A 13,757-nucleotide genomic window follows, 5' to 3' on the forward strand; every position below is an offset into this window, starting at 1 on the left:
AGATAAGTCAGTGCAAGTTGCTTTCAGTTAAAACAACTCAAACATGTATTTTAGTGTTTTTGTCCGTACACGCCTCCAAAAAGTAGAAATTTAGAGTCTGTCTTTGAATTTCTACTTGTTGGGCCCGTGGTGTGTCGAGTTTCTTTTTTTTTAACATTATAACAACAAACATTATTCAAGTAGTTATTCTTGATGCCAAACTGCCAACTTTTATTATGGCCTTTCTGTTAAGTTCTTAAATCAGGACCCCTGCCTGCGCGTGCTCACCGCACATCCTGCTGGAAACAATCCTCTCCAAGGAATGGGCATCAGTTTGTCCTGTCAATAATAGCAGAATACAACACCTGGCAGCGAACAAGCTAGCGGCTGCGGTAAGACATTTCCATTTAATGTAACTCTTAAGTTTATTGCAGTAAAGGGAATATGATTGTGCACACATTATCATCTCCAAGCACAGTAAGAAGGGTTTCTGCTAATTAGCTACGCAGAGTTAGCAGCAGCCCTAGCCAACGCTTAGAGAATACACTGAGTTCCCTGGATCTGGCTAATATATAGATAGCATGTAAATTTCTTCGTTTTGAATGAAAATGGCGTCGCATAATTCATATGTTAAAATAGAAGCACAAAGTAAAACCTTATTTTTTTAAACATAGTGAGTAGACGTGTACACTAAAAGGATTAGCAGAATAGCATGCTAGCAAAAGTGGCTTGGTAATGCCGTGACAAGCTGCCCACTGTTGCTAGGTAACGGAAGCCCCATCGGGCGAGAAGCAGGAAGCTGTTTATTCTATTACCCAGAGAGAAGGGGTAGAGTTAGATGTGCTAAGATCCTTGTTGTGGATCATTTCCCCTTTACCCAAAATAGCATTATCAATTCATTTAGATTGGTTTTAATTATGTAAATGTTTTGTTTATTTGACAGTGACAACACCGACATAACATTTTTGAGCTGTAGATTTTAAACATTTAAAAATAATATCAAAACCGGAAAATGTATACAAAACTGAGTATAAAAACTGTTATATATTCACAATAATGCTTCATTGACTTACAATCCATGTAGGAGATTCTTGTGGTTTTCTAGGACATGCAGTGAATGTTTACAGAGGCATTGTTTTAACATCTGTTTATGGTGTTTTAATCTAACATCTGTTTATGGTATTTTCACAGGAAGTTTGCATTGGTAACATCTGATTTTGCTGTTGAGCTGTGCCACCATGTTAGTGCCCATCTTCACCCTTAAACTGAACCATAAGATTAACCCTCGAATGGTTGCTATAGGAAAGTACGATGGGATACATCCATGCCTCACTGCAGCAACGCAAGCAGGCAAGGTAAGTGAAAAGTATTATATTAAAAAGTAGAGATGCACCGATGCATCGACCGCTTTTTTTAATCAATTTAAAACCATCGGCATATCAGCTATAGTATAAAAATGTTTATTCATTAACTGCATGAAGGCTCTAAGCTGTATAATGTCTGTTGCATAATCCAACGTTTTTCTGTAGATAAAATAATTAAATACTTGCTAAAATAAAATGGAAAATAACTTTTGGACACACATACTGAATTGAGTTCTCTTTCACTTCTAATTCACACAAAATGATATCAAATTAAGTGTCTTGGCGAGTATCCTTGTAAACATACTTGGTTATGTCTTAAATGAATGTAAACGCTTATGTACCAGTATATTGGATCCGTGCAGCTTTTAAAGTGACAGCAGCCTAATATTCCTGCTGTGCTGCTGTCTGTGTTTTAATCATACAACAAAAGACATAAAAAATCGCTCGCTTGACTAAAACACTTTTGTAACTTTAATAAGGACTAATCTATTTTTATAACAAAAGTTCAAATAAGAGAAAGTGACAATCAGTGTCTGAATCGCCAATAGTTGTTTGTTAAAATCGTATTAGCCAGAATAAATTCTTATTGGTACATTCCTATTAAAAAGTATTATATATTAAAATATTAAATTAGATTGTATTACAATATGTTCTATTACATTATATTTCTCATTGTAATAGTTAGTCTTCCTTTTGGCGTCAATAGCAAATTCAAAAATGTACAAAGCACATATTTTGTTCAAGAATATTCATGGAGAGAGCTTTGCTACTCTTGCCATTGATGTAGTTGCATTCTTTTTTTCTCTGACAGTACTTTTTCTAAGCATGGTTGGCAGCATAGCCAGCTTTGTTTGTTGTATTTTATTACAATGGACTTCATAGTGCTCGTAGCTTTGCCAATCTTTATTTAGCCTTTTTTTTTGTACATTTACACAAGCAGCTCCTTGTGGTCTTCATGACAAGCAGGATTGATGTGATTGGCTATTTTAGTTAACGTCTCTGATATTTATTATACAAAAAGGATCTGAACTGAACACATACAAATTTTGTAATGTGGACACATTATGTGCCTTGTTGAAAAACTTATTGTTATAAATGTAAAATTTACATTGTTAAAGCAAAGTGATTTTAGGACATTTTCAAATGTGTATTTTTAAACAAAATAAAAAAACCATATCTAATATATATTAATCCATTTGCATTTTTACACACGGTACAATCCAGTGTCAGGTTCTGCAAGAGAGGGGCGTAAAACAGTGATGTTTTATTGACAAGACTGTAGACGGGGCACAACAAGGAGAGTGAGTCATGAAACAGTAGGGCAGGGCAGACAACACGATGACAGGCAGGGAGGATGACCACTGAGACCAGTCCTGGGGCGACCTCGAGCTTTAGGAGTGTAGAGGAAGAGGCAGCACCAGGTGGGACGATGGTGAGGAAGACCGATGTAGCACCAGTCTTGCTGCCAGGCAGAGGCTTCCAGAACCAGAGGCTTGACACTTGAGTATCTGTTCCCACAGTCTTGCTGCTAGGCAGTGAGGGTCAGTGGCCAGGAAATCTCAGGATGCAGGGCAGAGAAAAACAAGACTCACAATGAAAAAGACAAGATTAACAGGCAAGGCACAAGAGAGTAATTAAATAGCAAATATAAAAATAAAGACTGAAACCGAACAATGACTTGTGAAGCAAAAACAAAAAAAAATAGGAATAAAATGAATGAAACTTGCAATCAGAAAATAAAACAAAAGAAAAAACTGACAAGGAACTAGATACTGGAGATGATAATCTAAAGTAGAAAAAAAATCAAGAGAAAAAACAAAAGACTAAGACAAACTAGAACAAGACTAGAAGGAAAAAAGCAAAAGGATACACTAGAGCTAGAAAGATCAATATCACGACAAGAACTAGGTTTAACCATATACACAGGGAGGCAAACAAGAATAAACCACAAAACGAACCAGCAAAGACATGCAGCAAGGAAGCACAATATAAAGGGAGTGGAGCAAACGAGGACCGGGTGAACACAATTCGTGAAGGAACACTAGACAAAAGGAAACTAGGAGACAAGACAAGGGGAGCACATGGCCAACATAAACAAAGACTAAGCTATGTGCTGAAGCACAAGACAAACAAGCAAACATTAAACGGTGACGAAACAGACTGTCACGGCGGGACCCTGACATCCAGTTTAACTTCTAATCCCATCCAGGTGTTTATCCATAACCCTCACACTCGAGGCCAGAGGCCAGCAGCCCACCGGCTGAGTCAGAGTACCCAGGACTCCGATATCTCACTCCTGAATATCAACCAGGCAGTCAGCTGTCTGACGGCTGGTACTTTGGGACCCAACACCACAGGACACACGCTGCTCGTAGGCTCTCAAACCAACCTGTTGGCTTATGATGTGCATGACAACACCGATGTCTTCTACAAGGAGGTAAGGTTTATATGGCATGTCTTGTATACATAAAGCTGCAGTGTTTTCAAAAAATAAAAATGGATTCTTAAAATAAAATGGATTTCTTAAGACATTGATACCAGGTGATTGAATGGTTCCTATCCAAGTAAAACGTTTATCACGTGCTTATTATATAACAGGTGACTGATGGGGCCAATGCTATTGTTCTGGGAAACCTAGGAGATATCCAGTCCACCCTTGCCATCATTGGTGGAAACTGTGCTCTGCAAGGTTTTGACTATGAGGGAAATGACCAGTTCTGGACTGTAAGATCATATTTGTGTCCTATATTTAAAATATATTTGACAAACAAAATTATGAAGGATATTTATAGGTACACCTATTTTTTTTAAAGGTCACTGGAGATAATGTACGATCACTTGTGCTTTGTGACTTTACTGCAGATGGCAAGAATGAGGTGAGGCATTATTCTTTTTGTTTTCACGTCATAATGACAAAATACTTTAAGTTATTATAAAATACTGCTTTCATAAATTGACCATACATCCCATCTTTCCAGCTGCTTGTTGGCTCAGACGACTTTGACATCAGGGTGTTCAGAGAGGATGAACTGGTGACTGAGATGGCAGAAAATGAGGTATGAATTATGACATTGTTGGTTGATATTTGGATAATTTTTTTGGAAACTTTTTTTATATACAGTTATTGCTTTCTGTTTCTTTCAGACAGTCACATCGCTTTGTCACATGCACGGCAGCAGGTTTGGTTATGCTCTGGCCAATGGCACAGTAGGAGTGTATGACCGCACTGCACGCTACTGGAGGATCAAGGTAGTGCATTTTGGTCCATTCAAAATTAAACCTGAATCAGCATTGAGCATTGAGGAAAATGATCATCAACATAAATGAGTAGGAATAATTTAGATTATTTTTTTCTCACAGTCTAAAAACCACGCCATGAGTATCCATGCCTTTGATCTTAATGCTGATGGTGTTGTTGAGCTCATAACTGGGTGGTCCAATGGAAAGGTCAGTCTTTTAGAAATTACCCTGAGTGGCTGTTTACACGACACCTTTTTCAAATAAAAACTGAAAACTTTGTACGTTTTGGCTGTCCATGTACACTAATACAGCTTTTTGGGGGTCCTGAAAATGCAATGTTTTGAAAACTGGTTTAAAAGTGCAAGTTTTTGAAAACGATACCGCAAATTTGAGAAAACAATGTTCAGTCTATAGGCGTGTAGTATTTCTTTACAAAGTGACAATTACTGGCTGGGTATGCATAATACAGCATTTTAAGTCATTTTCGCAGATCCATGTGAACAGGGATCATTTTGACAACGTAGTAAACGCGAAGTAAAAACTTTTGTAGTACAGCGTTGTCGCGGAAACGTACCCTCACATTTTACTTACCAAGGTTTTTTCTGTACAAGTAAAAAGAGGATTCCCTGTGATTCCATGTCTAGATTGATGCTCGCAGTGATCGCACTGGTGAGGTGATCTTTAAGGATAACTTCTCATCCTCTGTGGCTGGGGTTGTTGAGGGAGACTACCGCATGGATGGACAGATTCAGCTTATATGCACCTCTGTGGAGGGAGAGGGTGAGATGACGAACATTTATTGTAAATGCATGTTGCCCTTGAGTATTGTCTCATTAAATATGTGTCATCCTACAGTACGTGGCTATCTGCCTGCCAGTAAGGATATGAAGGGAAACCTAATGGATGCAAGTGTAGAACAAGACCTGATCAGGGAGCTGAGCCAACGTAAACAGAACTTGATGCTGGAATTACGAAACTACGAGGAAAATTCCAAGGTTATACATGCTGTTCTTTAGTTAAAATGTAGTGATTTATGTTGATGTTCCCAATACAGTTTTCGATGAGTGTAATTTGTGTGACATAGGCTCTTCCTGGAGTTTCGGAGGGGGAATTTAAGATGGGTGTAATTCCAGCTAACACGCAGCTCCAGACAGCCTTGTCTGTACGAAGAGCCACAGAGAGCCAGAGAGCACACATAGAGCTCAACATCTCCACTCCGAATGGTACAGTTAAACCATCTTAACGAAGTTGCAACACTTTTTTCACCTGCACTACTGCTGATCTATTGTTTTTTTTTGTTCAATTATATAGACCTGTTATAAAAGCCATATTAAAATTTGTATCTGTTTGACCTGTACAGAGCAACACATGACATATGGGGGGGAAAAATCATTGGGCTCTATCAACATGAAGTTTTAAATGATAATATTATGATATTCTTTTTGCTGCCCTCCTTCAGAAACAATCATTAGAGCCGTGCTGATATTTGCTGAGGGGATTTTTGAAGGTGAGAGTCACGTGGTTCACCCTAGCGCTCAAAATCTCTCTGGCTGTGTCCGTGTCCCCATCATTCCTCCAAAAGACATTCCAGTTGACCTTCACATCAAAGCCTTTGTGGGGGGAAAGACAAGGTACACAAATGTGGAATATCATCATGACGATTGTCAAACTCCATTATTTAGATTACATTTTGAGGATTCATTCAAGTAGTTATTTTAAGTTTAAAATTAAGGTATTATGAAAAAATATTTGGTGAAGAATTTCAAAGAAGCCTCATGACGAAGCATTTTTCTGTTCTTCTTCCCCATTTACTCCAGTACACAGTTCCACGTATTTGAAATCACACGTCAGCTGCCTCGCTTCTCGATGTATGACCTTAGCGTTGACTCCTCAGCCACAGAACCCACAGGAAAAGTCACATTCAACATCAATGACAGACCTCAGAGGGTAAAAGGACACACTCACTCAAAATGGAACTGTGTATGCATGACGTCACATAATTGTGCCATGTGTTGTATATCATAGTGCTGATGAAATATGAGGCATGCATCTTTGTGTGCAGGTAGTAATGTGGCTAAACCAGAACTTTCTGCTGTCGGAGGGCATTGACAGTCCAGACATCACCTTCACCGCACTGCGTGGAGGAGATCTCCTGAGAATCAATATGCAGCATAGTGGAGAGGTGCTTTTATTGTGTGTTTGTCAGTATTTGTGTGCTACTTACTCAAAAAAATCTCTAACTTAGTTCTGCCCAATCAGATCACGTTGAGAACAGATGACATTGATCTGGCTGGAGATCTGGTCCAGTCACTTGCTTCTTTTCTGGCCATTGAAGACTTACAGGCTGAAGCTGACTTCCCTGTCTACTTCAAAGAGCTACGAACCACTCTTACTGAGGTTAAGAAGAGCAACATCACTTTTAAGATAAACATTTTTTTGAAGTCTTTTAGCTGCAAACATCCTTTTATGTTTGTATTAGGTGGATGATTTTCACTCAGTGCATCAAAAGCTCACAGCGGCAATGGCAGATCATTCCAACTACGTAAGAAATATGCTGGTGCAGGCGGAAGATGCCAGACTCATGGGTGATTGGTGAGCATCTTAGTTTGATTGATCAGTCCTCTCGCTTTCTCAAAGTCATTATACTCACAGAAATGATATTCTGTTTTTTAGGAGAAACATGAAGAAACGCTACATTGAGCTGTATGACCTCAACAGAGATTTGATTAATGAATATAAAATCAGGTCTAATAATCACAATGCCCTCCTCGCACGGCTGAAATCAGTTAACCAGGCTATCCAAAGGGCAGGGAGATTGAGAGGTGGGTGGATATTTACTAAGAAAACAGTTAATGAGTATTCATAGTTTTCACTTGACATCACACTGTATAGGAACGCCCACCTGGAGGGCAAAACAAGATTTTCCTCCACTGCCCGGCAGTTATTTTTACCAGGTTTATACTGATTACTAATGTACTAAAACAGTGAGTTTTCTCATATAAAACCTTTTTCAAGTAAAAACTTATCATGAAATGTAGCGTGTTTGCATTCATATTCTGTTTGCCTATATATAGTATGCATCATCAATAAGATGCATACTGAATTTGATCTTTTAAAAAGTATATTAAGCCAGATTAAGTGTTTTAGAATGTCCAGCTATTTTTCGTGATTGAAATACTGTGCCTGGTTTTTTATGGATTTCAAGTGCCACAAACTTGCAGTTTGTTGAAATATCTTTTTCTTTTCTTTTGAGACGTCATCTAATTATTTGTGGTTTGAAACGGATGGAAAATGGACAGGCTTGTGCTGCAGTTCTATGGATGTTTTGCCTTCCAGGTGCCAGACCATTCATATGACTGAAAACTATGAATAGCTTAAATGGTCTATGGTCTTAAATGGTTAGTTGTTTTTTTTGGCAATTAATTGTAATCATGATTATAATTAATTAATTTCCAATTATGCTTTTCAGTGGGAAAACCTAAAACTCAGGTTATCACTGCCTGTCGAGATGCCATAAAGAACAACAACATCAATGCTCTTTTCAAAATCATGAGAGCAGGGACTACTTCCTCCTGAGTACCATCTGGTCCTAAAAGACCTTAAAGTGCAGAAGTCTGGAAGATCAGACCACATTCCTGGGGAAGACCCCCCAAAACATGCTCAGAAAGGGCCCAGTAGCCTTCTGGGAAATGAAAAGGCCTGCATGAGGGGATATTTGGAATCCTGCCTTCCCTGGCTGCAGTTTTGTTTTAGAGGAGTAACTGGGTTGATCTGTCAGTAACTGTAAAGTCTTAGCCACAACTTGATAGCCAAAGAGACTGTATTTGTGTACCAAGGCAATGTGTTTGTAAATCGACTGGTTTTATCTGTATTCAAACAGGATATTAAATTATTATATAAATGTATCTGTTTTCATTCTATCTGTGCTGTTAAACTGTTGAATCTAGTTTTATTTTCCATTATGGCAAAGAGAAAAGGGCGGCAATGGGACACACTCTCCTGAATTCATAATTCTCTTGCGCGTTCTCGCTTCCCTGTCCTCGCTCCCGGCTCTCGAAGAGTTGCTGCGCTGGCATCTGGCGCGCGATGCATCCAACAGGCTTCGAGCTGTCACGTGATCAATAAAAGAGCTTTAAAAATGTGCAAGAAATCTTCCGCTTGTAACTCATGTAAATTATTGCGAACATACTTGATGCGAACAGAGATGTCTAATAACCTAGCGCATTTCAGTGAGTTGGAAAAGTTTTTTTCTGAAACATGCACACGCCACAGTCGCGTGTAGCAGCTTTTATAGTGGAAGCAGATGTTTGGATCTGGTTGCAGTGCTGTCTTGTCTGTGCTGGCTCTCCTGGTACGCCGTCATCTGGGTAAGTTTTGTAAATTTATGTTTGAAACAATGAAAGACAGTTATAAAGAATGCTGAACGCGATAGTGTAATAAAAAAAGAAACCAACTTGAAATGCAGACGCACTATAATAACGATCCTGAAGGGGAATATTATTCATCGCATTAGACAGTGTTTAGTACATTTTAAAATATTGCAACCAAATGCAATTTAATTTATTTAGAGTGTCATTTGTAAATTTCAATTATTTAAATTACACAAGTTTGTCTTAGGCTTATAAACAATATATGCGGTGACGCGTTTGTTTATAAATGAATCTTTTAAGCGAACGAATTGTCCGCGTGCACAGATTCAAATACGAGTCGCTGTTTTGGGTTGTTCACGAGTCGTGTCAGTGAATAAGCTCTTTCGTTAACGAAGTGAACCAGATCTTGTTCGTTAGAAGTATAATAAAGCCAGTTGTAGAGCAAACACAGTACAGGGTTGTTATATGAGTGGGGAAATAAATGCTTAGAAGAAACACTCTTTCGGGAGACTTGTAGGCACACAACTCGGCTTGGCGTTTTAAACGAATCAATTCACTAAATGGTTCAATAACTCATAACTTGTAGTTATGATGTAACGATGTAGTTACAGAATGTACAATTGAGCTAATCATTTTAGTGAACATATTTGAGGAATGAAGTTTACATCTCTTAAAATAATGTATCATTATGTGACGTTGACGAATTATATATGGTTGATTATTGAATATAATTTTTTTAACTGACTGATGACTTCGAAAAGCAACTGTATATTTCTGTGAATAACACATGAAAGAGACACTTAAGCTCTTTCAACAATTTTTTTTTTTTTTTTTACTTTGAAGTGCCAGTTCCAAGTTCCAAAATTGGTCAGATGCGTTTCCTGTCATACATTTTTTGTGTATCCTTTTCCATAGAAGTATGCGGTCCTGGCCGTTTATGAAGCATAACTTTGGTCAAGTAATATCCTGTGTCTCCTGTTGTTTGATGACATCCAGGATGCTGTGGTAAGAAGTATATGTGATGCCTCTCAAATACAGACATATCTTACACAATAGGAAATTGGTTTTAAGGACATGATTTTAAATATAACTGCAGATTTAGTTAGGCTATGTGTTTTAAGAGGTTAAACATATAGCATGAATTTTATTTTTAGGAGGAAAATGCAACCAAAATGATGATTTTCAAGCAGTTATTGTGCATTTGTTTTAACTGACTTTTTTTTTTACTTTTATTTAGCAGAATCTACTACGGCCATGAGAAAATCCAAACACTTTAAGAAGAATGTGAGACTTCTACCGAATTTCATGGGAGTATAACAGTAAAACCGGTCACACCATGAGAAAGGTCTATATAAAGGGAGATATACTTTGCTCCCTAATTCTGCTGGTGCTGCTATTTCTGCTGTTATATGCCCATCAAAGTATGACACCCGTATGGGGGACATTGCACATTCAACATGGATCCACCAGCTTAAGAACCCTCCTCAGTGGAGCACCAAAGGGACTGGAAACAAAGCCGTTCCCTTCAAAATCTCCAGACATACCTCCTTACAAGCCTGAGGTCCAGATCAAGCCTAAAGCACAACGACCATCAAAGGTCAAATCTCAGAAAGCAAAGTCAAAATTTCTCCAACCCTCAATGACAGCAAGTCTGCTACCAACACATGCTTCCTTTGACTTTTACGATTACCTTCGAAAAAAAGACCAACGGGACTTCAAGCTGCTAATCGATCAGCCTACAAAGTGTTCTGGACCAGAAGGAGCGCCCTACATGCTGATCGCCATAAAATCAGTAGCAACGGACTTCGACAAACGGCAGGTCGTTCGACACACATGGGGACGAGAAGGTGTGTTCCAGAAAGACGTGAACGTCAAGAGAGTTTTTCTTCTCGGTGTACCCCAAAATCAAACAGCGCTTCCATTATGGGACAAACTTTTGGGATATGAGAGCCACACTTTTCACGACATCCTCCTGTGGGACTTTGAAGACACATTCTTTAACTTGACACTAAAAGAAATCCACTTCCTACAGTGGATCAATGTTAGCTGTCCCAAAGCAAAGTTTATTTTCAAGGGTGACGCTGATGTTTACGTGAACATCGACAATATCCTGGAGATGCTTGAGGGTCAAGAGATCGATAAGGATCTTTTTGTCGGCGACATCATTGTCCGCGCAAGACCAATTCGCAGGCGCAACAGTAAGTACTTCATCCCCGAGTTTATTTACGGCCAGGGGATCTACCCGTCCTATGCTGGCGGAGGTGGCTTTGTTATGTCGGGACATACCGCATTGAAGCTCCACCTCGCCTGCAAAGAGGTGGAACTCTTCCCCATTGATGATGTCTTTCTGGGCATGTGTCTGCTGAGGATCGACCTTCAGCCGACTCGCCACGAAGGCTTCCGCACCTTTGGAATTGTGAGACCGTCCGCTGCCCCCCACCTCCAGGTCTTTGACCCCTGCTTCTACAGAGAGCTGATGGTGGTGCACAGCTTGACCGTCCCACAGATCTGGCTCATGTGGAACCTTCTGCAAGACCATAACCTTCAGTGTCACAGCAGTCAGGATCCTATGGTTTTCCCCTTTCAATGGAGAGACAAGATGACTGCTAAGAACAAAGCAAAGGAGAAGCTTAGGAACAACGACTATGGGTTAAAAGTGTTTGTGGAGCATTAACTTCTAGCAAATGACTGTACTGTGAAAATAAAACATAAAACGGACAGGGAATATGTGACTGGGCCACAAAACAATTTGAACATCTGGAATCTGAGGGTGCAAAAAAATCGAAACATTGGGAAAATCGCCTTTAATGTTTTCCATTTATGTTCGCGATTATGCTAGCATTCACTCACAAAAGTAAATGTTTTATATATTTACAGTAGGAAATTTACAAAATATCTTCATGGAAGATCATTTCCATCTTTTTTTGTCTTCCAATGATATTTACTTAATATCCTAATGATTTTTGGGATAAAATAAAAATTGATAATTTTGACCCATACAACGTATTGTTGGCTATTGCCACAAATATGCCCGTGCTACTTGTGGCTGGTTTTGTGATCCAGGGTCACATATGAGGAAAAACTAAAGCAATAATTCACCTGCATGTCAGTCAAATGCAGACGTGGAAGAAAAACTAGATACCATAAGCTAAATTAAGAATTAAGCTTCCACAACATTTCATGGCCAGTTGCCACGTTTTATTATTTCGTTCCCTTGTTTTAGTTAAATTGTGGCCACATTGTACTTATTTGTTAGTTTAGTTAAATCATGGACATGATTTAAAGTCCCCCTGTAGTCAATAATTTTGTCCCTAGAACTCATCTTTGATCACCAAAATGGCATGTTTTTTTCCTGTGAAAATATTTATTCATGGCTTAAAACAGCTTGGATGTAACTCTATACACTTGCTTCATTTAGTACATGCTGAGCCATGAATATGCAAATGAGCCTGTCTCCACTCACTCATACAGGCTCGTCTACAAGTCGATGAATCAGAATGGTAATGCGTTTTATGTATCCCTCTCTACAACACTGGACACATAATTCATATGATTAGCCTTTTGCTTGACTACGTTATCAAACAGCTAATAATGTGTTGCTAATATTACACAAACCATGTTCACATCCGCCATCTTAGAGTCAGACACTTCTGAATAGCTTCATTCTTAGAAACGCTTAGAGCGTCAGTGGAGAAAGTTATTAGTTCATTATAACATTGTAATATACATCATATACATAATTCACCCGCTATATTGCTAAATGTACAAAATTTTTCATATTAACGGAAAAATATACCAGGATAACCTGGCTTCTCTCGAGACTCCCCTGCTTCACAGCAAAGTTAGTGATATGCTAAAGCCCGCCCACACGCTGACGTGATTGGTTATGTAGTTTAAGAAACACCAGCAATTTCGAATTGTCTTTTTTTCACTGCAGTTTTAAGGAGAAAATACTCAGCAGTGGTGTTGACTTATGAATTTGCTCATGGTTTGTCTCAAAGCATATTAAAAACACCACATAGACATATAAACAACATTAAAAGATTTATTTTCACCACAGGGGGTCTTTAACTAAATTAAAATGAGGTAATGAATCAGTACAACATGGCCACGATTTACCTAAAATGATGAAATCAATTAAGTTAATGAATTCTTAATTCATGGCCATGATATCTGTTTTTCCCCCCACGTCATATGGGGGCTCCATTTACATGACTTCCTTTTATGATTGTTTTTTGAACATGCTGCACTTTTCCACACAAAGTAAACATCCAATGACTATCAACTGCCCTGCAAAGGTACAACTCATACAGCTATATTCCAAATGCTCTGAAGCCATTTGATGGCTTTGTGTGAGATATTAAAGTCATTATTCAGTGAAAATCTTCTTAAGTGATCTGTGTTGACGCGTATCTTAACATTTCAGGCTTGTTTAAAAAATTGCTCAAATATAAAATCTAAGAAAAAAGGTTCACAAAAGCTTCTGTAGAGGATTCTTATATCCAACTCAAACTATTCTCTATTTTTTGGGAAATTACTGTAGACTTTGTCTAAATGATAAATATGTTGTACAGGAAGTGCAAGGGAATCTGACACATTATGTATGCACAAAATGGACACTAATGTTATGCATTGAAAAGTACTAAGTTATGTATAATAGAACAGACTATATACTGTATACATATCCTTAATTAGACAAATTGCACCACTTTTTTGATTAGTGTGCTGCATTGTTTTAGATGACCTGCTGTCTTTTAATTTACAATAAACTGAATTGAATGATTCTGAAAGTAGCCTGCTGTGA

The 13,757-nt window shown here is 38.4% G+C and overlaps 2 protein-coding genes across 3 annotated transcripts; both read left to right on the forward strand.

Moving 5' to 3' along the window:
- Positions 1-242: 242 nt before the first annotated feature.
- bbs2 (Bardet-Biedl syndrome 2) lies at positions 243-8,488 on the forward strand. Its single transcript, XM_077193372.1, has 18 exons — positions 243-371; positions 1,171-1,334; positions 3,553-3,780; positions 3,942-4,067; positions 4,157-4,219; positions 4,322-4,399; positions 4,488-4,592; positions 4,704-4,790; positions 5,228-5,363; positions 5,439-5,578; positions 5,668-5,806; positions 6,043-6,214; positions 6,401-6,530; positions 6,646-6,765; positions 6,843-6,980; positions 7,063-7,175; positions 7,257-7,405; positions 8,053-8,488. The coding sequence occupies exons 2-18, from the start codon at positions 1,218-1,220 to the stop codon at positions 8,157-8,159; spliced, it is 2,148 nt and encodes a 715-aa protein (XP_077049487.1). The 5' UTR covers positions 243-371; positions 1,171-1,217; the 3' UTR covers positions 8,160-8,488.
- Positions 8,489-8,631: 143 nt separating this feature from the next.
- b3gnt9 (UDP-GlcNAc:betaGal beta-1,3-N-acetylglucosaminyltransferase 9) lies at positions 8,632-13,743 on the forward strand. Of its 2 annotated transcripts, none has more exons than XM_077193374.1 (3): positions 8,632-8,950; positions 9,869-9,958; positions 10,191-13,743. In XM_077193374.1, exon 3 carries the CDS (start codon positions 10,290-10,292, stop codon positions 11,625-11,627), a length of 1,338 nt encoding a protein of 445 aa, XP_077049489.1. In that variant the 5' UTR covers positions 8,632-8,950; positions 9,869-9,958; positions 10,191-10,289; the 3' UTR covers positions 11,628-13,743. The 2 variants fall into 2 exon arrangements, with proteins under 2 accessions (XP_077049489.1, XP_077049488.1); XM_077193373.1 differs by having other exon boundaries at positions 8,817-8,950; positions 10,194-13,743.
- Positions 13,744-13,757: the final 14 nt, after the last annotated feature.

The sequence above is a fragment of the Siphateles boraxobius genome, unplaced genomic scaffold (assembly GCF_051911475.1).
Source record: "Siphateles boraxobius isolate OS27281-9 unplaced genomic scaffold, OSU_SipBor_1 31, whole genome shotgun sequence".
Lineage (NCBI taxonomy): Eukaryota > Metazoa > Chordata > Actinopteri > Cypriniformes > Leuciscidae > Siphateles > Siphateles boraxobius.